The sequence below is a fragment of the Sciurus vulgaris genome (genome assembly GCF_902686455.1).
Source record: "Sciurus vulgaris genome assembly, chromosome: 14".
Classification (NCBI taxonomy): Eukaryota; Metazoa; Chordata; class Mammalia; order Rodentia; family Sciuridae; genus Sciurus; species Sciurus vulgaris.
This window is the reverse complement of record NC_136475.1, coordinates 8,238,221-8,260,194: the sequence shown is the minus strand read 5'-3', so window position 1 is coordinate 8,260,194 and position 21,974 is coordinate 8,238,221. Positions and strand designations below refer to the sequence as shown.

The 21,974-nt window shown below is 44.6% G+C and overlaps 1 protein-coding gene across 5 annotated transcripts in view; it reads right to left on the bottom strand.

Annotated features, from left to right (window-relative positions):
• The window catches only part of NPHP1 (nephrocystin 1), a 47,743-nt gene that overhangs the window by 13,935 nt on the left and 11,834 nt on the right, over positions 1-21,974 (bottom strand). For 2 of the 5 annotated variants that reach the window (XM_079110658.1, XM_079110660.1), the window contains exons 5-15: positions 20,335-20,551; positions 18,791-18,892; positions 15,885-15,976; positions 15,530-15,572; positions 14,593-14,680; positions 13,277-13,371; positions 11,467-11,595; positions 5,239-5,313; positions 3,696-3,806; positions 2,519-2,601; positions 39-115 (exon numbers count right to left, since the gene is read on the bottom strand). In XM_079110658.1, coding sequence (XP_078966784.1) covers positions 39-115; positions 2,519-2,601; positions 3,696-3,806; positions 5,239-5,313; positions 11,467-11,595; positions 13,277-13,371; positions 14,593-14,680; positions 15,530-15,572; positions 15,885-15,976; positions 18,791-18,892; positions 20,335-20,551 — 1,112 coding nt within the window. Of the gene's footprint in view, positions 1-38; positions 116-1,635; positions 1,674-2,518; positions 2,602-3,695; positions 3,807-5,238; positions 5,314-11,466; positions 11,596-13,276; positions 13,372-14,592; positions 14,681-15,529; positions 15,573-15,884; positions 15,977-18,790; positions 18,893-20,334; positions 20,552-21,974 lie in introns of those variants that run through there. The other 3 variants (XM_079110659.1, XM_079110662.1, XM_079110664.1) reach the window with 3 other exon arrangements.

Here is a 21,974-nt window from a genome sequence, read left to right as displayed (position 1 = left end):
AGCCGACTAACGCAGGAGGCAGCACACGGGAGCAGTACCTCTTCTGGACACGGAAGGGTCCACTTCAACACCTTTTTCATAAGGAGTGCCGCCATTCAAGAAGAGCTCATAAGTTCTGTGGAAGAATGACATACCGTGACCACACACATCGGGGGCTTTCCAAAAACGCACAAGTCGGGAGTGAAGAACTTGTCAGCACAGACACATTCAGGCCACGTGTGTCTCGCTGATGAATGAGAGCGACAGCGTGGACCTTGCGCGAGGTGCCCTCTCAGCAAACGCCTTCCTAAGCATCAACACAAAAATGTACTTCTCTATATGAAAATGAGAAAGGCTACTTTGTTATCAAGATGTTTTGACTTGAATGACTTGTGTAAATAGCAAGTAATGACTGTTTTCATGTGTTTTTAAACGTGTTGAATCAATATTTAAAATAAAGACATTTTGAATGTCTACTGTTTTTAAAATAAAAGAGTAACATGTAGTAACATGTAGATTGTTGTAAAATGTTGGAATGGCATAGAAATGACACGTGAAAGTGAAAAATTTCCTCCCTGTCTTTCCGCACTAGTTCAGTAAGTCTCCTGCCCTTTTCTTTCTTTCTTTCTTTTTTTTTTAAATGTCATGACGTTATTTATTTATTTTTTTCTTTTCTTCTTTTTCCTTGGGTACCAGGGATTGAACTCAGGGGCACTCGACCACTGGGCCACATCTCCAGGCCCCTTTTTAAATATTTTATTTAAAGACAGTGTCTTGCTGAGTTGCTTGGCACCTTGCTAAATTGCTGAGGCTGGCTTTGAACTCCCAATCCTCCTGCCTCAGCCTCCGGAGCCGCTGGGATGACAGGCATGTGCCCCTGCATGTCTTTTGTTTAGTCTAAGGTCACCAGTGTCAGCACTGCAATCAATCAAGTCAAAGTTTGCCCTTTTTCTATGCCAATGCAAATAAAGATGTAAATGCAGCGGATTTTAAAACTAACACGCTTCTGTTCTGGAGTTAACTATTACTGAAGCACAGAAGTCAGACGCTCAAGGCCCTCGAGTGTGGCCCCCTCTCCATTCTGCTCCTCAGAGGCAACCCGAGCACTCTACTGAGACCCCCGACAGGTGGTGGAGTTGCCGCTCCCCGACCCCATGACTTGCTGCACCTCACAACACACACTGGGGACACCTCTGCATCGCTCCACTCGGCAGGAAATAGCCGGGGCCTCACATTTGCCAAGACGGAGTGGATGGACTTTTCCTTATTTCTTCTTGTAAGTGTAACTAAAAACCCTGAATGTATTTTCTAAAAATCACAAGAAATGTGGGTTTCTGTACCCCACCCTGGTCATAGGGTACCCCTCCCCCTCTGCTGGGGGACACTGAACAACGAGGGTCAGAGCCCAATGGTACGGAGGCTGCATGGGGTGTTATCTAATCAGTCCTCACCGGGAGCTTGCAAGACAGGAGTTAGTCCCCCAGATCAAAGATGGGGAAATTCAGATGCTACGACACAGAGTGGGGCCCAGCACCCTGGGACCTCGATCACCATCCCCCTACTGTCTGCCCATTTGTACCCCTCTGTGAATGTCCTGTGTATGTCCCAGACTTACACCTTTAAAACTTCACCTAAGTTGGGCGTGGTGGCACACACCTGTATTCCCAGTGGCTCAGGAGACTGAGGCAGGAGGGTCCCAAGTTTGACACCAGCCTCAGCAACTCAGCAAAGCCCTCAACAACTCAGTGAGACCCTGTCTCAAAATAAAAAATAATAAGGGCTGCAGATGTGGCTCAGTGGTTAAGCATCCTGGGATTCAGTCCCTGGAACAAATGAATAAATAAATATTCATTATCTTTTACTTATTAATTTTCAAGGGTTCTTTTAATGTTAGGGCTAATAACATTTGGATTTTATGGTATGCATGACAATATTTGCTTCTAGCCTGCCTTTTGCTATTTTTTTTTTTTTTCTTGTGGGGTGGGGGGTACAAGGGAGTGAACTCAGGGGCACTCGAACACTGAGCCACATCCCCAGCCCTATTTTGTATTTTATTTAGAGACAGGGTGTCACTGAGTTGCTTAGCGCCTCACTTTTGCTGAGGCTGCTTTGAACTCAAGTTCCTCCTGACTCAACCTCCTGAGCCCCTGGAATTATAGGCAGGAGCCACTCTGCCTGGCTGCCTTTTGCTATTAAAGTTTAAGTTTGCTTACATGATTGCCACTGTAATTTCAATGTCCTGCAGAGGATCGCAGAGGACTGGGGACCTGGACTTAGCTTTGCACTGTGTTTTCAGCATGCTGGTGTGTTCCAGTACCGTAGGGCACAGCCCCTGCAGCCAGCCAGTGCAGGCATATTTAAGAACGCATCCTGTGTGTCCTTTCTTCCTCCCACGTGCTACTTTATACGACACTAAAATCAACATTAAGCCCTCTCCCCAAAAGCTGTTGACATGCCAACGAACAAACCTAAGGTGCCATGACCCTAAAAAATAAACTTCTACAAACTTACAAAACTGCACAGAATACACGCCCCTTACTTGGCTGGCACGGGAACTCCACTGGCATCGAAGAGTCTCAGAAACACCCAGCCGCAGCTCAACTCTCCCCGCTCCCCGGTGGACTAGGAAGAACACAAGAGTGAGGCAAAATCGGAGAGTCAAATGGTAAGCACTGCCAAGTCCTTTGAAAGGCAAGATCGGCTTTTGCCCTCAGGGCTGAACAGTCCTTCACCAGAAGAGGAAGTGTGGCAGAGTCCCATGGTAAAGGTGGCACTTCAAGGGACACTCACATTTTGTCAAAATTTCTCCCTCGAACCCCTGAAACTGCCAGAGGCCACTGGGGCTGGCTTGGGGCCTGCTCCTCTCCCGCCTGACCCACCTGCGACACGCCGGGTGTACTTGTCTGAGAGGCGCGGGACGAAGGTACACAGGGTGCCCCACGGTGGCTCTGGGTAACGTGGCCCAGGTTTGCAGACCACGCCTGCCACGTGCTGAGGGACCGTGGGGACGTGAACTGCTCGCACAGCAGTTGTCTCCCTCACTCCACCATCTGGGGCTCCCCGTACAGAACCACCCTCCACAGGGCCTCTTAACGAGGGCCCGCGACTATGCCGCGAAGCGCGCTCAGCCCTGCAGGGCGGAGGTGATGGGCCCCTGTGTTGGAATGCCACCGGCAGTTTCTGTCACTTTCTGAAAAGTCCCTTGTTTTGAATTCTTACTCTTTAAAAGCTCCGGCATTCGCTGATGCTATAAATGTAAGCAGATCCCTTAGATCAGTGCCACTGAGAAGCAGCAGTGCCTAGACATCATACTCGCGGCCACTGTTGCTCCTCGAGATGAGGCTTCCGTTGTGCGGCCATCCTCTCGGGCTCACTTACACAGGCACGCCTCGGACATGTCTTTTTTTTTTTTTTTTAGGGAGGGACTGGGAATTGAACCCAGGGGTGTCTTTTTGTTTTTTTTTTGAGGGAGGCACTGGGAATTGAACCCAGGGGTGCTTAACCACTGGGCAACCTCCCCAGCCCTTTTTATTCTTTAGAGAAGGGTCTCACTGAGTTGCTTAGGGTCTAGCTAAGTTGCTGAGGTTGCCTTTGAACTTGAGAGCCTCTTGCCTCAGCCTCCCGAGTCACTGGGATGACAGGTGTGAGCCACGGACCTGGCCCAGCACTTCCCTTTTAACTGGTAGAAAGTGATATTGATCTTTCAACCAACATACGTTGCGAATGTAAGAAATTCCAAGTTCGAATAATATTCCAAGGTCTGGAGATGAAGAATTGGATCTGATAAAACAGTCTCCATGGAGCAAGCATGGCAAGATGCCAGTGACCTGGAACGATAAAAAACTCAGGTTACTGGGCAAAGTGCAAAGTGGAAGGGGCGTCCCACCCTGCCCAAGGGTGCGTGGCTTCTGCCTTCTGAGAAAGGGACCTAGAAGGAAATTAAAAAGCAGAAGGACTGGATTTATCCATGCCACTGATCTGATCAAGACACGCAACTCCTCCGTTGAAGGGAAGAATCTTCACCTTCACTTACTTTTTGCTTCGAGCAGGGGCTGATAATTCATACACACTGCAAGCGGGCCCCCAGGTGCCGAGGCCAGCGTGGCATACGTTATAAGGCATTTGTGCCAATTGCTCACCTTTGTAAACAGAAGGGCTGAACACATACATATGCTCGGCTTTCCTGAAGCCAGCCTGGAACATGTTGCTCACCCTGGACAGCACATCCGCCTTTCTGGTTTCCCGTTACAAAACCTTCCCGAGGTCCAAGGACTAGAAGTAACACCCCCTCCTCTGTGTTTCCCAAAGCACCTGGAGCCCCACGGTCCTCACAGCCTGCCTGAACCACAGCTCTCCACTGCGCCTGCCCCGCAGGGCTACTCTGAGGATTAAACAGGCAGGCACCCAAGGGCCTGGTGCTAACATACAAATAAAACCTCACGTGCCTAGGAAGTATGCGGTCATGGGAAGATGCTTGAGTTCATTCAATGAGGTAACGAGCACTTTGCTATCACTCCCGAAGCTCATCTTTATATTCCAGGAAAGCACCAGAAAATGCTACACTAAACATGCCACTGAACATTAGTTGTGCTGTAGTTAAGCAAAGCTGCACACATGCCCTGTGCCCACTCCCTGAACCTCCATTTGTGTTAGGATCTTCTGATGCGACAGGAGGAAGGGTAATGAAGGGTTTGGAGGGTGCGGTAACAAAGGGAGTTGGCAGTGGGAGGAAGTAAGCACTCAGGTAACAGGACCTGGGAGGTGGAGACGGGGAACTGCAGACAGCTCGGATTATAAGAAGAGCAGAGACCTGATCCATGAGCATCGGTGCAACCCTGACTGGGGGCCACCCTAACCTCATCCCAGTTCCGACGTCCCTGAGTACTGGTCCTCCAGGCGTCACCTCTGATTTTAATCAGAGGAAAACTGTCATTAGCACAGTCAGAAGACTTCAATTTTGAAAAACACCTCACTTCCTAAATTTCATCTTCTTGTCTTCATTTTTCATCAAATGGGCATTTCCTAAAATTGAAATCCAGTGAATAGGATGATTCATTGGAATCGTAACTTCGGTGAGTCAGAAACATGAGTAATTGTTATGGCAGTCCTCCTAGAACACTGAGGAACATGAAGGTTCAAACCTGGCCCGTGAGTTCTGTGCTAAACGCGCTAGGCAGTGACAGCCTCGCCTTGGGTCTAACTGGCGCATGCCCAGAGGTACAGAAGGGCGCTCCACTCCACTCGCTCTGCAGCTCTTACCTGGGGAGAAAAGGTCCAGGTCTGGGGCTTCTTGGGTTGCCACGTGGCCCTCACAGTGTGAATGTTGCTCAGGACCTGAAAGATGCTCCTGTTGAAATCACACTGTACAAGTGCTTTGAAACAGCAGCCCTCCGGTCCCAGAGAGTTAGGAGCGGCCATCGGTGGAGCCCAGGGAGAGGAGGGAGCTCTGTGTTTGACTTCATGCAGTTCTGTCACGTTTGTGTTTCTTTTTACGTCAAATGTAGCATGCATATAGCTTTTAAAATAATTGGTGAAAACAAGTGCTCCAATACTTAGTATTAATAAAACAATGAAGGACTGGTAAAATGGGTTCAGACTTATGCCCTTGTGCCAGTAATAACCATATTCAGTAAACTACTTAATGTCTGAGACAGGCTTACTAGGAGAGTAAGTGACATTTCAGGAAGAGCTGCGACCCAGCAAGCATTTTATACGTGGTCCACAGCCTTGTCTCTAACATGGACAAAGCCAAGGCTCACACACAGTGCCAGTTTCCTTCCAGAGCTGGGCACAGCGGCCACGCCTGTAATCGCAGTGGCTCAGGAGGCTGAGGCAGGAGGATTGTGAGTTCAAAGCCAACCTCAGAAACTCAGTGAGGGCCTAAGCAACTCAGCGAGACCCTGTCTCTAATAAAATGCCAAAAGGGGCTGGGATGTGCCCCTGGGATCAATTCCCAGTACCAAAAAGGAAAAAAAAAAACAAAAAAAAAAAAACAAAAAAAACCAAAACCAAACAAACAAACAAAAAAAACCTCCAGGTCCATAAATGATATCCTTCGTGCAATTTTTGTGTGTGTGTGTGTGGTGCTGGGAATTGGAACCCAGGGCCTTGTGCTTGCAATGCAAGCACTCTACCAACTGAGCTATGTCCCTAACTCGTCCTTCGTGCAATTTAATGTCTAATAAAATACTATATGCAAGAAGTTCACTACACGATTTACATAAAACAAAGAAACACAAAAAGAATCAAGACTTTACACAAAGAGGAGTTAAAATTCTGGAAAGTTGTGGCCGAATGGACCTCTTGCAAAGGAACACCAAATATTTAACTTTTAGATAAAATATTTCAGTACAATACTGAAAAACTAAGTCTTAAAAAATAATCCCAAACATGTCATAGAGGTGAAATTCATGTAAATGTCCCCCCATCCCTATTAGAATTCCAAGATAAGAAAGATTCTCAGTGTGAGGTTTAGGTTGACATTTTATTTCTCTTATTATTGGCAAAACAGATGAAAATGAGTTGAGGTATTATTTCTTAATGAGTATGTAAGAATTTAAATCATGTTTGTAAGATAAAGCATGTGATGGTAGTTAGTCATAAACTATGTCAAACGAGACAAATTCAGTGACTCTCAGAGCCCACACTGACACAGCCTCCCCTGATTCTGCCATTAACTTTTTACCATGACGTTTCATCTCACAATCACCTGGCCATCAGTTCACCTTGAATTTTGATGCACTGCAAACTTACAGATGTCACTAAACTTCTCTCAAGTACTTCAGCATGCAGATTTTTAGCTAAAGTTCTTTTTTTTTAACTTACCTTCTTTTTGAGGTAAAATTCAATATATGACATTCACAAACCTGTGTTTACCTTGCATGCAGTGTTGAGGGTTGAGTAGGAAGGTGGACTTGCCAGGGATCACAGGCTCTGAGGATCGACACAGTGGGAGTCGCCTGCGGAGGCCTGCGGGGAGCCTGACACCAGCAGGGCCCGGAGGCAAGGAGGCACGCCTTCCTCCCAGGTGTGAGCTGAGGCCAGGTGGGGACCCTGGACTGCCACTGTCACCTGGTCGTAATGAGGCAGCACTCAGCTGCACTGCCAGTGTGATGTCAGAGGTCTGCTTAAAGCAGGACTCTAAGATCCAGAGCCTCCTAAGACCCCGAATGTCCAGGACTCAATGAAACAGCATTCATCTCACCAAGAAGCAGGAAAATCCAAATTGAATAAGAAAAGATGTTCAACAGACACCAACGCTGAGGCAACCCAGATGCAGGGTTAACTGATGAGGATTCTAGAGTAGCCAAATAAAAAATGCTTCAATCAGCAACTTTGGACATGCTTGAAACAAGTCTAAAATAGAGAACTACAGGAAATAAGGCAATCTCAACACAGAAATTGGTGTTGGTGTAGTCATACATACTACAGGTTCTCAACTGATGACTTGAGCAATTGTACGACTGTGTGAAGTGGTTCTTACTGTATGTGGAGGAAAGATGTAAGACAGTTAGGAAGGAGTGAGACAGAGAGAAGAGAGGGAGGAACAGTCTGCACATCTCCAACCGGAATGCTGCCTCCGGTCACTGGTCAAGTGTGTGTGTGAAATGACACCTCGAGCAAGCACCCATGGAGCCATCCAGAGAGCCCCCAACACCACGGGTCATTCGAAACGGAGTCCTCGGAAATGTCCATGCAACATGTAAGAAGGCAGGAAAAAGAACAGAGGACAAAAAAGAGAGGGAACGAAGAGAAAACCAAAATAAAGCTGAGGCTCCAACCCCAACACCAAAAATTGAAATAAAAAAGAAAAGAAAGCAGCAGAGCCAGAGGCTGCTCCCCATGCGGTGGGTGCCCGCGTGACAGGGCGGCTCTGGGAGGGTTGGTCCTGGAAGCGGTGCTGCCCTGGCTTGACAACACAGCTTTCATCTGTAACTAGGCTAGATTTAATAAAGAAGCCTTCAAAAAGCCAACAGCACGAGTATTTCTGTAACTATTAAATATGTTCTAAAACTTCTCAACTTAGTTAATTTCATAAATTCACTTATAGGATCTGGATATAAAATGAATTCCATTATTTTGAGGTTTTTAAAATAAAATCCTAGTTTTTGTTTTATGTTCTCACATGATACCAGGAAAAGAACAGGGAGAAGCATCCAAAGGCTCTTCCTCTCCTTGGTCACTGCTGACACCTACTGGCGCGTTTGTGGCAGTGCCCGCGTGCAGAGGGTAGCCCTGGGGATGGGTCACCGTCACTCACTCCAAGTTCAGAGGAAAGAAAGGCGTGTTCACTGTGCCAGGAAAACCACCACGGCAACCCAAACCCGGTCCTCCTCCAGGGCTCCCCAGCTGCACCGCGTGCATCCGAGCGCGGACGTCTGAGACCCACGGCCATGCTACACACTGCTCTCCCTCCACCCTCCACTTCCGGCTCACCACCACTTTTGTCCATCCTCACCTCCTGCATCTCTCATCTCCATCTAAGTGGCAATTGTCACCGCTCACTGGGTCACACTTAGTTCCACGTATCCTCCTAAGTGCTTTACTTACTTAACTGGATTAATCCTCATGCTGATTCTAGGAGGTGGGTACAGGATGAGGAAACTGAGAGCAAGGTCAAGGTCCATGTCCAGCAAAAGCCGGGGCCATGGTCCATCCTAAGCCAGCTGGATCCAGATTTGCTTCCTGAAGATGACACCTCTGTCCTTTGCCTGCCATGCTGGACCAGCCCTGCCCCCAATGGCCCACTCTTGCCCCTCTGGCTGCCCTCTAATCCATTCTTCAGAGAGGAGCCTGAGATCTTTCCAGAATGTAAATCTCATCCTGTCCCCTCCTTACGGTTCTGAGGACAGACGCAGCACTGCTCACGCTGCCTGCCTTCCAGACACTTCCCGTCCCATCTGACTCTACAGCCGCCACACTGCTCCCCACCCTGGGGTCCTTTCCCCAGAGGACTTCCGCTGAGGTCTGGCACCTGCTCCTCAGCTCAAGGAGGCGGCTGTCGCTGGATGTGAGGAGCTTGTTCTAACTGCTCACCCAGTACTGTGAATTCCCCCCTATTCTTTAGCTAACAGTGACCTAACTGTTTCATTTCCACTTTTTGTCCAGTACAAAATATTTTCTAATTTCCCTTTTAACTCATTGATTATTTAAAAATCTGTTAATTTCCAAGTGTTTAAGGATTTTTCCCCAGGTATCTTTCTGTTACTGATGTCCAGCTTAATTTCATGTGCTCAAACATGGGTTTCAATTCTTTTAAATCTGTTTAGGTTTATTTTCTGAGCTGGGACCATCTATGTAGTTTGGTGAATATTCCATACACCTAAAATCATGTGCAACTTACTATTTGGAGGTGAAGTGCTGTTCAAATACTGATTCTACCTAGTTTGTCAACATGTTAATCAATTCTTTAGTGTCCTTCCTAATCTTCAGTCTGCTTGTTGTATATTCCTGAGAACAGTGTTGAGGTTTCCATTATGACTGTGGCTTCGCCCATTTTTTTTTTTTAGTTCCATCAATTTTTAGATCATGTGTTTTGAAGCTCTAACATTGGGTGACTGGGTGTCTATCTACTTTGTTCGACATTATTATTATTATTATTATTATTTTTTGCATTGAGGGTTGAACCCAGGGCCTTGCATATGCTAGGCACACTCTACAACACAGCCACATTCCCAGCCTAACATTAATATCTTTTGAATGGTAAACTTTTTCCGTCCTCCTCCCTTTAACCTACCTTTTATATTTAAGGTGGGTTTCTTTTATAGAGCATATAAGTGGGTCTCTCTTACTGTGATTTTAATTAACATTCCCATACTAATTTTTACATGTTAGGTATCTTTTCATATGCCTATTGGTTTTTCGTGTTTTCTTTTTTGAAGGTCCTGTACAAATTTTTGCTCATTTAAAAAATTACCTTTTTATTTCTTAGCATCCTTGACTTATTTCTGATCTTAGAGAAAAAATATTCAATATCTCACTGTTAAGTATAATGATACTAATTTAGGTTTTTCTTGTTGCTCTTTACAAACTTGAGGAAGTTCCCATCAATTCCTAGATCGTACGGAATTTTTTAAAAAACTCATGAATGGGCACTGGAATTTGTCGAATGCTTTTTCTATGCTTATTGAGATGTTCACATGATTTTTTCTTCCTTGTCTATTAATAGGATGCAATACAGTGACTGATTCACATGTTAATTGCTGACTACACAGGTGTGTACATTTGAATATGGGGAGAAACTCCAGCTGGTCATGACCTGCTGTCCCTTCTAGACTGCTAGATCCAACTTGAGAATGTTGTTTAGGATTTTAGTCCTATGTCCATGAGGGATACTGGTTTTGTAATGTCATTGCTTGATATCATGTTTTTCCTGGATTTATGAAATATGTTGGGGAGTGTTTTCTCCTTTTCTATTCTTTGGAAGAGTTTGCATACGATGGGTATTATTTCTTCTTTAAATGTTTGCAGGAAGTCACTAGAGTGAAGCCAAATGGACTTGGGAGTTTTCTTTGCAGGAAGATTTTTTTAATTAGAGTTGTAATTCTTTAAAAAAGAAACTCAAATTTTCTATTTCTTTATATGTCAGTTTTGGTAAATGATGGTTTTTTTCTAAAGTTATCTATTTCATCAATGTTGTCAGATTTACTGGTATAAAGTTCCTTATAATTTCCCTTATTGTCCTCAGTGTCCACAGGATCAGTGATAATGTCTCTATTTCTATGTGAGGTATTGATATTTTTTTTTCTTTCCCTCTTTATAAAATATCTTGGTCAGTCTTGCTGGGCATCTTTCAATTTTATTAATCTCTTCGAAGATTCAACTTTTGTCTCTATTGATTTTCTCTTTTGTTCACCTGTTTTCTATTTCATTAATTTCTACTCTGTTATTTCCTCCTTTCTACTTTCTTCTGTTTCTAGTCTCAAGTTCACATTTTAGATCACTGATTTTAAACCTTTCCACTTTCTAGTATATGCAATTAAAGCTATAAATTTCTACCTAAGCATCATTTAATCTGCATCTCATGAAAGATATACTAATTTTTTAGAAGTCATTCATACTTTCATTTGATATCAGGTAAAATAAAGGTCTCTTAGGAATCAGGGAAGAGCTTTTACCAGAAAAGAATACTAGGAGACCTTGTGGGAGGTGGTGGGAGATGCTCTGTATCTTGACTGGGGAGCTGGATATTCCCTGCATTTTCAAAAATGCAATGTTCCACACTTGGACCTGAACTGTATGCAACACTAGAAGACAGGCACCAGCACCTTCTGGAGGTGAAAAAAATCTAAGGCCCATAGGGGTTAACTGTGATGTACCAACATCACACACTTAGTGACCAAAAGAGCCAGGAGCTAGCAACCACATCGTCAGAACAGTGTGGCTGCGTTACCATGTTCTTGCACACACAGTGCACTACATTTAATATGTGGTATCACCAAGTGCTTCTCTGTCTTCCCGAGATGATTTAATTCTCAGTAAGCTCACCTTATTACCATCAAACAGACAGAGGCGAACATGTCTGCTGAGAACCTGAATGCTCGTTCCTGGGAGAGGAATCATCTTACAGCTCCATAGGGTGAGGATCAAGGAAACACGACTTGGTCTTGACCTAATCTGAAAGAGAAATACAAAAACTATTAATAGTAATACAAATGCATTTCCAAAGCATCATTTATAAAATACAACTTAGGAAAATATACATAGAATACAAAAAGGGTAATTTTTACAAGACACACACACACACACACACACACAGAGTTCTCTATTCATTTAAAATCAAACCCAGAAAAATTTTGCATAAGGTTATAATTGAAATATTTAGAGTTTTCGTAACTACCCAAAAGCTACAATGAGAAGACCAGTTAGTAGCAGCAGGAAAAATATATGACCTGACCCTGGAATCACTGTATTCCAGTCTACAGGTTCATTCCTATACGATGTTGGAAGTGCAGACGGTCACCCCAGCATGACAACCAGGACGCCCGGCATTAATATTACCCAGCTACCTCCTCCTTGGCTTCTTAGATGCTTTGACATAGAATGAAATGTTTGTTGTGATTGTTCAAACCTATTTCACCAGTAAAGGTCAGTTTGTGAATAAATTCGCCTTCTTTTTTTTTATTTTTTAAGAATAGCTTCAATTTGCTAAACTTTGCATTCTGCTTTATGATCATGAGTCTTTTAATTTAAATAAATCATATTGTTGCAAAAGATAAGACAACATCTAATAATCTGTCCCTTTAAAAAAATTTTTTTAATTGTCAATGGATCTTTATTTTATTTATTTATATGTGGTGTGAGAATCGAACCCAGTGCCTCACATGTACTAGGCAGGTGCTCTACCACTGAGCCACAATTCCAGTCCTCACATTTTTATTTAAGTAATGGGAGCTGAATTATTAGTTCTCTGGACACAAGTTCATAAAAGTAAGTGTGATTTGTTCAAGAACTAGTACATTAAGCAGACCATCTTTGCTGACTTGCAGTACAGTACTTAATACTAAGAAGGTTCCAATCAATGCTCGGGTTCAAAGGGAAAAAGTTCTGCACCCCTCTCCCCACCACCCCTGACCACAGAGTCCCTTTACTCTTCCCCTGAGGCTGTGGGGAAGGAAGGGAGAAAAAGTCAAAGGCAAACAGGAAGGGAGTGATGTGCTCTCATGCAGTCTATATCTGTTATAGGCAGATATAAGCAGAATTAAAATTTCGAGAGCATATTCTACTCCCAACACTGGATGGCAAGAACCTTTTATTCTTAGTGGTACCCAGAAAGTGTATCATGAAGTTCTGCTAATTCTTCACTCCCTAGAATAATATCACGACTGCTCCTACTGAGGGTGATGGAAGCGGCCACGTCAGCTGGCTTCCCACTGCCCTAACAGAGCTGAGATGATCAACTTGAAGTGGAAAGCTTATCCAGTCCTGGTTTCAGAGGTTTCAGCCCATGGTGGCTTGGCTCCACTGTTTTTGGGCCAGTGGTGAGGCAGGGCATCAGGGCAGGGAGCACACAGTGGAATGCTGTGTCACCTCGCGGCAGCCAGGAAACAGATGGGAGAGAGGAGGGGCTGAGGAACCAAGACCCTTTCAAGGGCATGCCCCAGCGATGTAACTTCCTCTCAACAGGCTCCTAACAGCACCAGAGCTGGCAACAAGCCTTGCCAGGCCCTCATCTGTGCCAGGCACGGCCGAAGCCTTGGTGTATGAAAACCACTCTATGTCACCGCACACGGTGCTCATATGCTGGCACTGGGCCAACAGTTGGCACACTGCAGTTTCTCACCCATTCCATACTCACAGTGCCTGCTTTGGTATCCCACATCAGATCTCTAAAGGCCAGCTGTGATGTCGTGAGCTCAGGCCGCAAGAAATAACTTGCTTGAAACTGATTCCCTGCAAAAACAACTTTCCTTTATTTTCTTACAAAAAGAAGAATGAAATTCAAAACCAAATGTCTATGACATTATGCTACAAATTTAGGAAACAGATACCTCCCAAATGCCAAGGGGCCTACTGGCAACTTGCTTTCCAAGACAGATGTACCGAAATAGAATCAATAGAATCGTGTATTAAAACAAAATACATAATTTAAAGATACAAACTGATAAAAGATCGCCTTAAGATGGTTTTAAGAAAGATCTTAAGGAGTTTAGACCAATAACATGCCTCATGATAAAGATGATTTATTCGAATATTCCTGTAAAATGCAGAAATATGTAAGCACTTTTTTAGAGATTTAAAAAAACATAACCATTAGTTTTGCTTCTTCTTTTAATATATATATTTTAGTTGTAGATGGACACAATACCTGTATTTTATTTACTTACTTTCGTGTGGTGCTGAGGGTTGAACCCAGTGCCTTACCCATGCTAGGCAAGCGCGCTACCATTGAGCCCCAGCCCAGCCCCTCATTTTGCTTCTGAACACAGAAGCATTTTATATTCCTCTTCCATAATTAGTCAGGAAGAACACATTCTATAAAATCACTTATTTGGTTAAGAAATCACTTCTGAGTCCCTTTCCTGTGCTGTGCTAGGAGCTAATCAGAGACGTGCCGTGGTCAGGAGCTCACAGCCCGGTGAGGGGAGCACAGAAAGGGTGAGTGCACCGTGGGAGCTGGCGGCACTCAGTGGACGCCAGGGACCCTGTGCCGCCAGGCAGGCACTCTTTGACCGGAAGCGGGGCATTCTCGGGAGGACCAGGAAGAACCTGCCCTGCAGAGGCCACGGTTATCAGCCCAGGCTCCCAGGAGCTGGCCAGCCCTTCCCGGCTCCTCTCCAAGATGAGCTGCCAAGGGCTGGGAACACAGGAGTGGGTAAGGAGTCAGAAGCGCCAGCAAAGTCTCTGCTGCGAAGAGCAGATAAAGGGAGGCCTTGCTTGCTGGGGACCCTGGTGTGGGAATGGGCCAGTGCGGAAGGGAGGAGGGCAAGCGCTGGAGCCAAAGCACAGACAAATGCGGGCCACTGGCAGGATCGGGTCCTTGCTCCCGGCCACATGGGACAGGGATAAGACATGCTGTGAAGAGAAGTGACATCCAGCAGCTTCTTCCACTTGTTCTAAGCTACAGCAGGAGGAAAGCTGGGCTTAGTGTGGCTGCAGAGGCCACCCCCGTACCTTCCTCCAGTAGCTGGCAGAGCGTGGACGGCCGGAAGCCCGCAGGGATGGCGCCCATGGTGGTCAGCACGTCCACGGTGTTCTCCTGCTGAGGGGGCACAAGCACGAGCCAGTTGCTCCTTTCCATTCGGCTTCCTCACCTCTCTACCACCTGCCTTCATCACTACAGCAAGGATGGCCCCAACGGGAAACAGGGACGTGCGGAGGCGTCCCTGACCCGAGGTGCCGTCCCGCATCCTGCCCTGGTGCACAGTGCCGGGCGCAGGCGATGCTGGATCAGCGGCTTCAAGAACACGCTTTACCCAAGACACCTGCCCCAGTCCTGCTGCACAGTGCGCTGCCCCTCCACAGAAGGTCCAGCTACTGACGGCACCAAGGAGCCGACAGTGCTTTGTGGGGTGCACGCCCGCCTCCCCACCTCGAGCGCCTCCTTAGGAGGTCAGAATGGCCGCGTCCTGAGCTGTTGGTGGCTTACTACTTAGGAGTGGAGGGTTTTCATTTTATTATGTAATTGTCTTAAATGACAGGATTAAGATAGGTTCTTATCTTTCTGAGATTTTCAGATTTTTTAAATAACTGAAATCTAATGCCAGCCTCTTCCAAAATGATAAAAATTTAGATAGAATCAATGAGAAGAATTGCAAGTTCTCAAATCATACCACGAATGAGATTATTTACTCTCCTTGTACCGAAGCCCTCACGAGAAAGGCTGTGGGAGCTCAGGCTCACTAAGCCAGGAGAAGCTTCTGCTGCTCCTCCCATGCCTGGCCTGCAAGACCTATGCTGTCCTGCAGAGTCGCCATCGTGTTGTCAATCCCAACTTAACCAGGATTATTAGGTAATAAAACACTAAGAGGTCACCAAACAGGTCTTATATGCCAAAAATATTGTAAGACATCAAATACAAGGAATTATTGATAAGCTAGGAGACACCAACCTCTGAGAGAGCTTTTCGAACAGCGCTGCAGTGGGACTCAGTTCTGGGGAGACAGAAGAGCAGGATGAGCGCAGGCACAGTCTGCCTACCACTCGGGAGGGTCGGTATGAACCAAAGGGCAAGGGCACGACACTCGCTAGACTGTGAAAACTGAATGATCTTTAGGTGAAGCCAAGCTAGGGAGAGATGCACTAAAAATAATTACACTATTAAAGTAGTAACGACCTTTAAGTCAACAATAACATCAAGAGCTCTCTAGGTGTAAGCTGTCTCCGTTTCAAGAAAATCTTGCATTATCGTAACAGTAAAAATAAACGAAAGTCTGCAGCAGGGGCTCGCTGCCCCCACACTGTACCTCTGCTTAGCTCTGGCTTTGTCCGCTGTGTCCCCGCTGTCCTCCTCACTGTCCTCTTCACTTGATGCCTGCTCTTCTTCTTCATCATAGCGCTGGAAAAGAATCAACCAATAAAAATGCTAGCACTTTCAGAAAGACTCCGGCACAGACAGGAATTTAGTATAGATAAGGAAAAAAATTCCAACCCATGATTGATAACTTCACTATTTGAAAAAAAATGACGGAAACTAAACAGCAAATTTAACCAAAATGAATTCCAAATGGAATTTATTCAAATGAAAAATTAAAATAAAAGTACAAAAAATGTTAGAAAAAAATAAACGGGGTGAAGCCCTTTGCGGTTATGATACCAAAATTTAAAAAAATCAAATGGAAATGCTAACAGATTTAGCTAATACAAAATACATATAGCTGAAGGGCAACAAAGAAAATATCAACACAAATTTCTAAGGGTTCCTTTTATAAAAAGCTCTTCTAAATCAAGAAAAAGTTTTTAAAAAAATCCATTAGAAAAATGGCCTAAGAAACTGAAATGTTATTCACAAAGAAGAAATGCAAATAGTCATAAAGCTAATGAAAGGATGCTCAGCCTCATCTGGGGCACAGTAAGTGCAAATAAAACAATAATGAGGCTGTTTTACTGATCATGTTGGCCCAAGTTAAAAAGATGGATAATGCCCAGCCATGGCAGATGCATGGGGAAATAAGCACTCAATGTGGGAGGTGGGAATACAAAATAGGCAAAATAAATCAAAATATAAAGGTGTAAACTCTTTGAAGCAGTGACAAACATCTAGGAATTCACCTAAGAGGATAATCAAGAGAGCCTGCAAAGAGCTGCGTGCACACTGATCAAAACAGGCTGTGGTTGGCTACCTGGCTACAGGCTCCACCTCCTCCTCTCCAGCAGAACCCCTGACTCATCAAGGGGCCAGCTGGAAGACTCCATCTTTCCAGCCTCCCTTGCAGCTAGGTGTAGACTGGGCACTAAATGAGCTGTCATGGAGACGTGACTGAAGTTTTTTGTGTAACTGCCAGAAAACCTTTCTATGGAGGTAGCAGCTCAAGCCTCTTGATTCTTCCCCCCACCCTTTCCCCTTTTGCTGCTTAGAATCATTAAAGGATTCAGCCACTGACTTAACTAAACAGGGAACTCAGGAAGAACCGCCTCACAAGGAACCATGGAGCTCCAGGGTGGGGCTGGATCAGCGCCGGAGGGCCCTCTCCACACTCCTTCCCCGTGTAGGAGGTGCTTCCACCTCAGGTAAGCCACAGTGGGGAGATTTTTTATAATTCATAGAAACTAATTTTAGCTTCTTTCCAGCATAATTGATGATGATTATAGGTTGGAAACAGCCTAAACCATATGTCACCATGAGTTGGACTCTTGCTGCCTTCCAGAAGATGACCTAGACCTGTCCCGTGCAGTGCACAGCCCCTTGGCCCCTGCAGCTACTGAGCTCTTTAAATTAGGACTGACTGAGATGTGTTGTCCATGTAAAACACACACTGGATTTTAAATCTAATGTAAAACAAGTAAATTAACCCAATGTTAAAATAGGATCATATGTTGAAATAATATTTTGATATATTAGATAATATACAACATTAAAAACAATTCCCTTTACTTCTGTTTACTTTTTTATGTGCAATGAAAATACATATTTGCTCTTTGTCTCCGTTGCTGGCACAGAACTCCTAAAACTCTTGGAATTTTCTGAACTCTTATTCTTAAGAAGCTTTCTTATTCCTAAGAGGTTCCACCATTCCCACGTGTAGGCTAGTGAGGTGACCTCAGAGGGCCCCCAGGCAGCTTCAGGAGGGGGCCCACTGTATCCTCAGGGGATTGGTCCAGGAATCCCCATGGATATCAAACCTAAGGATGCTTATATAAAATGATGCAGTATTTGCATATGACCTGTACACATCTTCCTACACACCTTAAAACATATGCAAAATATTTAAAATCTCAAACACAATGTAAATGCCATATAAATGATTATTATGTTGTATAGTTTAGGACATAAAGACAAGAAAAAGGCTTGTACATGTTCAATATAGATGCAATTGTTTTCAGATATTTTTGCTCTGCACCCTTGGATACAGAGGACAGACTAGAAAGTCCTCCTGGGTTTTATGAGTTACCCTAGTAAATTATCAGACCCCTGCAGGAGAGGAGACTCCTGAATTTTAGCCAGTCAGAAGTACTAGTGGTTGCTGGGACATGTGGTTGGCATCTGAACCGGGGACAGTCTTGGTGGGACTGTGCCCTTACACTGTGGCGCCAGGTAAATCCAGGAGTTAGGGTCCGAATCAAACTGAATTGCTGGACGCTGGTTGGAGCTGGAGAAGTGATGTGGAAAATGACACGTGGTGGTAGAGAAAACTCCCACCCTTGCCGTCAGAAGGAAAAAAATAGGAGCTCACTGTGGTTACCGGAAAACTTAAAATTCTAGATGTGGTGTGTATTTTGTTTCTATCAGTGCTGATCCAGAGGTCCACATGGCTTGGCATGTGCTATATTGTAAAATTATAAAAACAGGGTACCAACATGCAGGGACGGTATGCTTAGGTTTTAGTAAGGGGATCATATGTTTGTGGAAATAAAAAACAGTGGTCACGCTTTGCAATAACAGTAAGCGCCTATTAGTGTTACAAACACCAGGTGCTCACAAAGCACTTCATCCTGAGAGTGCTCCTGGGCTTGCTTTTCTCAGAGCTCCTCCCAGGCCCCAGGACCTTGACACATGGTGTCTTTCCCACACCCTGTCTCTCTAAAAGTAAAGCAAATTTTAAACGGCAAGTCGTTCTCTAGAAAGCTGATCAAAGAATATAGCTTAATGGTTTATTAAAAATGAAAACGGCTTGAAGAAGGAAAGGAGAAAGCAGAGGCAGCAAGGACAAACCTCCAGGTAGGTTCTGGGAACCAGGCCTTCATTTCCTTTGGTGTTCTTAGCCGTCCACCAACCGTCGGGTTTTTTTTCAATTACAAGGAGAATTTCCCCTTTCTTAAAGCAAAACAAAGTACAAATTTAAAAATATGACTCAATAGTCATGAGTAGCATTTCATTACTAATGCTTTAAAATATACACTAGAAAAAGGAAGCGTTTTCTTGATTCATTGTTTATCCTAACTAATATCAAAAGCTTCCCCACCACCCTACCCCAATACTTTTGTGACTATAATGTGACTATAATGAATTATTCCTTTTGGTTGCTTAACACACATTCAAATTCCACATGCAAATGGGAACCACTTTCACAAGCATTTTTGAGGACCCATAATTATTCTGGCAATTTGATTACTGTAGAAAATGTTTTTGAATTTGTAAATCTCTCTTTGGAAAATCTCTTCCAGGAGTATCATACAAACCCCTGAAGAAAAATGACTTTATTAAAGTTAAGCCTTATTTTGAAACAAAAATAGTATTTACCCAATATTCCTACCCGCCTAATTCATGTTTTCAATACTCGTCCACATATAAAATATAATCCATCCTTGAGAAGCAAGTAATTTCCACTACTAGAGGCATGTAAAAGCAAAAACTTTCTTAGAATACACATTATTATTTAGTTTGATGGCATTTTTCCAGGAAAAGTTTTTTTTAAAAACCCTATGAATTAAAATGTATTAGCTGGGTACATAGCACATGCTTGTAATTTCAGTGACTTGGGAGGCTGAGGCAGGAGGACTGCAAGTTTGAGACCAACCTCAGCAACTTAGTGAGGTTCTAAGCAACTTAGCAAGGGTCCCTGTCTCAAAATAAAAAATAAAAAGGGGTAGGGACATAGTTCAGTGGTAAAGCACTCCTGGGTTCAATCCCTGGTACCAAATCAAAGAAAAACCAATAAATATATTAGTTGTACAATATTCTTGCAAATTTTAATATTAATGAGGCATTACACTTTGAAGTTAAATAACGGATCAAGATTTATATTTTTAATAAAATTTCTCTGGCTCATTTCAATAGCAGAAAACAGTTTCAAACCCTTTAAAAACCACAACTGCAGGGCTGGGGATGTAGCTCAATGGTAGAACACTTGCTTGGCAGGGCCCTAGGTTTGATCCCCAGCACCACATAAATGAACAAACAAAAAGCCCCATGACTTTATTTTTCTATCCCACCTGTCACTTATGCACAGGCTCAGACAGAATGGATGTGAGCCCCTTCGTGTCTAAACCGATAGGAAGACGGGCAAAAGTGCTCCCTGTCTCAGCCACGGCACCGCCTAACCCACCTGAATAACTTAATACATATGACAGTTGAAAATCAACTATAAAATTTTACCCCTCATTAAGAAATATCAACACTTTAAAAAAATCTTTAGAACAAGTAACTTTAATAATAGACTCATATTACTATTGCTTGTAAATCATAATTACTTATTTAAACAGATTGAGTCTTTAGAAACTTTACCCTTACACTCGGTCAGTCTTCTCTCGGCTTACCTTAAATGTAAGGTCCCCAACCTGCTGAGCAGTAAAATCTCCAAGAGCAATGTAGTTTTTACTTGTCTCTTTGGGAGATTCACTTCCCTGCTTTTCTTCCTCTTCTGATTCTGATTCTTCCTCCTCTCCGCCACTTTCTTCGAGTTCTTCTTCTTCATCTTCTTCATCTTCCGCGGAAGAATCCTCACCTTCCTCTTTCTCAGCAGGCACATCAGCTCTACGGAGAAGCATTTCTATGAGAAGGAGCTCTTGAAATAACACGAGTACAGACCAAGTGTGAGCACAACTTCTGTACCTGGGAGAACTGCTCCATTTTTGGAGCTGGCCAGGAAAAAAAGCATAAAAAGGGAAGTAAAACTAAAGGTTTCCACACTGCGCTAAGCACAGGTGACTTGAAGGCCCAAGGTGGAGAAGGAGCCAGTGCACCTGAGCGAGCACCTGAGCTAGCACCTGAGCTGAAGCGCCTGTCACCCAAGGCCGGTCCCCCATTCAGCAAACGCTGCTTGAGCGCTCTCACAGTGCGTGGGACACGGGCCTGGGTTTTCATTCTGGCTCTATCCCTCTTCCTTGGGTGACCCTGGGTGACCTCCTTATAAGAGATAACAGGACCTGCCTCCTAAGGTTGTCATGAGGATTAGGTGAGCTACAATTTGCAGTGTTCAGAACAATGCAAATCCACACACAGTGAGCTTTCCATCAGTCAGTAATGGTGAGGGCTGGTGTGAAGCTCAGGGGTAGAGCACTTGTTTCCAGTGTGCTAGGCCCCGAGTTTGATCCCCCACGTATTACGAAAACAAAACAAAACAAAACAAAACAAGTCAGTTATGAAGATGATGGCATAGTCAGCTTTCATGTCAGTGGCCATGGGTACAAGGGTAAACCAGACACAATTCACTGGAAAAGTCCAGGAAACGGACAGTCCCAACACAGTTCAGTAGGTGCTGCTCTAAGGAACGCTAGATGCTAAGGAATCACAAGAGATGGCCAGCCAGGCTGTGTAGGGTGCAAAAGGCACAGGGTTAGGGCTCAAGGGATGAGTGGGGATTAGCCGGGTAAAAAGGGAGTGGAAGAAGGTTAAAATCAGGCAACTTCAGGTAGCTTAGGAATGGCAGGGCAGGGCTTGGAAACAATGAATAAGTGATCGGTGAAAAGAGGTCGGCTGCAGGCAGGCCACAGGGCACTGTCTTCAAGGCTGTCCCCAAGAATGAAGGAGGGGAAGGGATGACTCCCACTTTAGGAAGGTGGCCAGGCACAATGTCAGGAAAGGTTGGGACCAGGGCTAAAGGCACGGTGCTGTCAAAAGTGAGAAATGAAGACAGGGTGGACAGAAGGAAAGGGTGTTAGGCAGGTGAGGGAGAGAGAAACCAGAGGGACACAACTGGCTTGGATAAGTCACCAGACATCCCTGATCTCCATTCCTTCCATATTCAGCAACATTGTCACACCTTGACATCATACCTAGGCACCTTCCAGATACCTTCCTTGTCACAGATGCCATGTGCTAAGCATACAGCAAGAGACAAAACAAAGGCCTCCCCCCTCCTCCAGCTTACACAGAGGAGCATCCCTTCACGGGACCACCGGACAAACTGACACTGCTAACTACAAGACCAGCCAAGTCAGGCATTCTCAGGAATAAA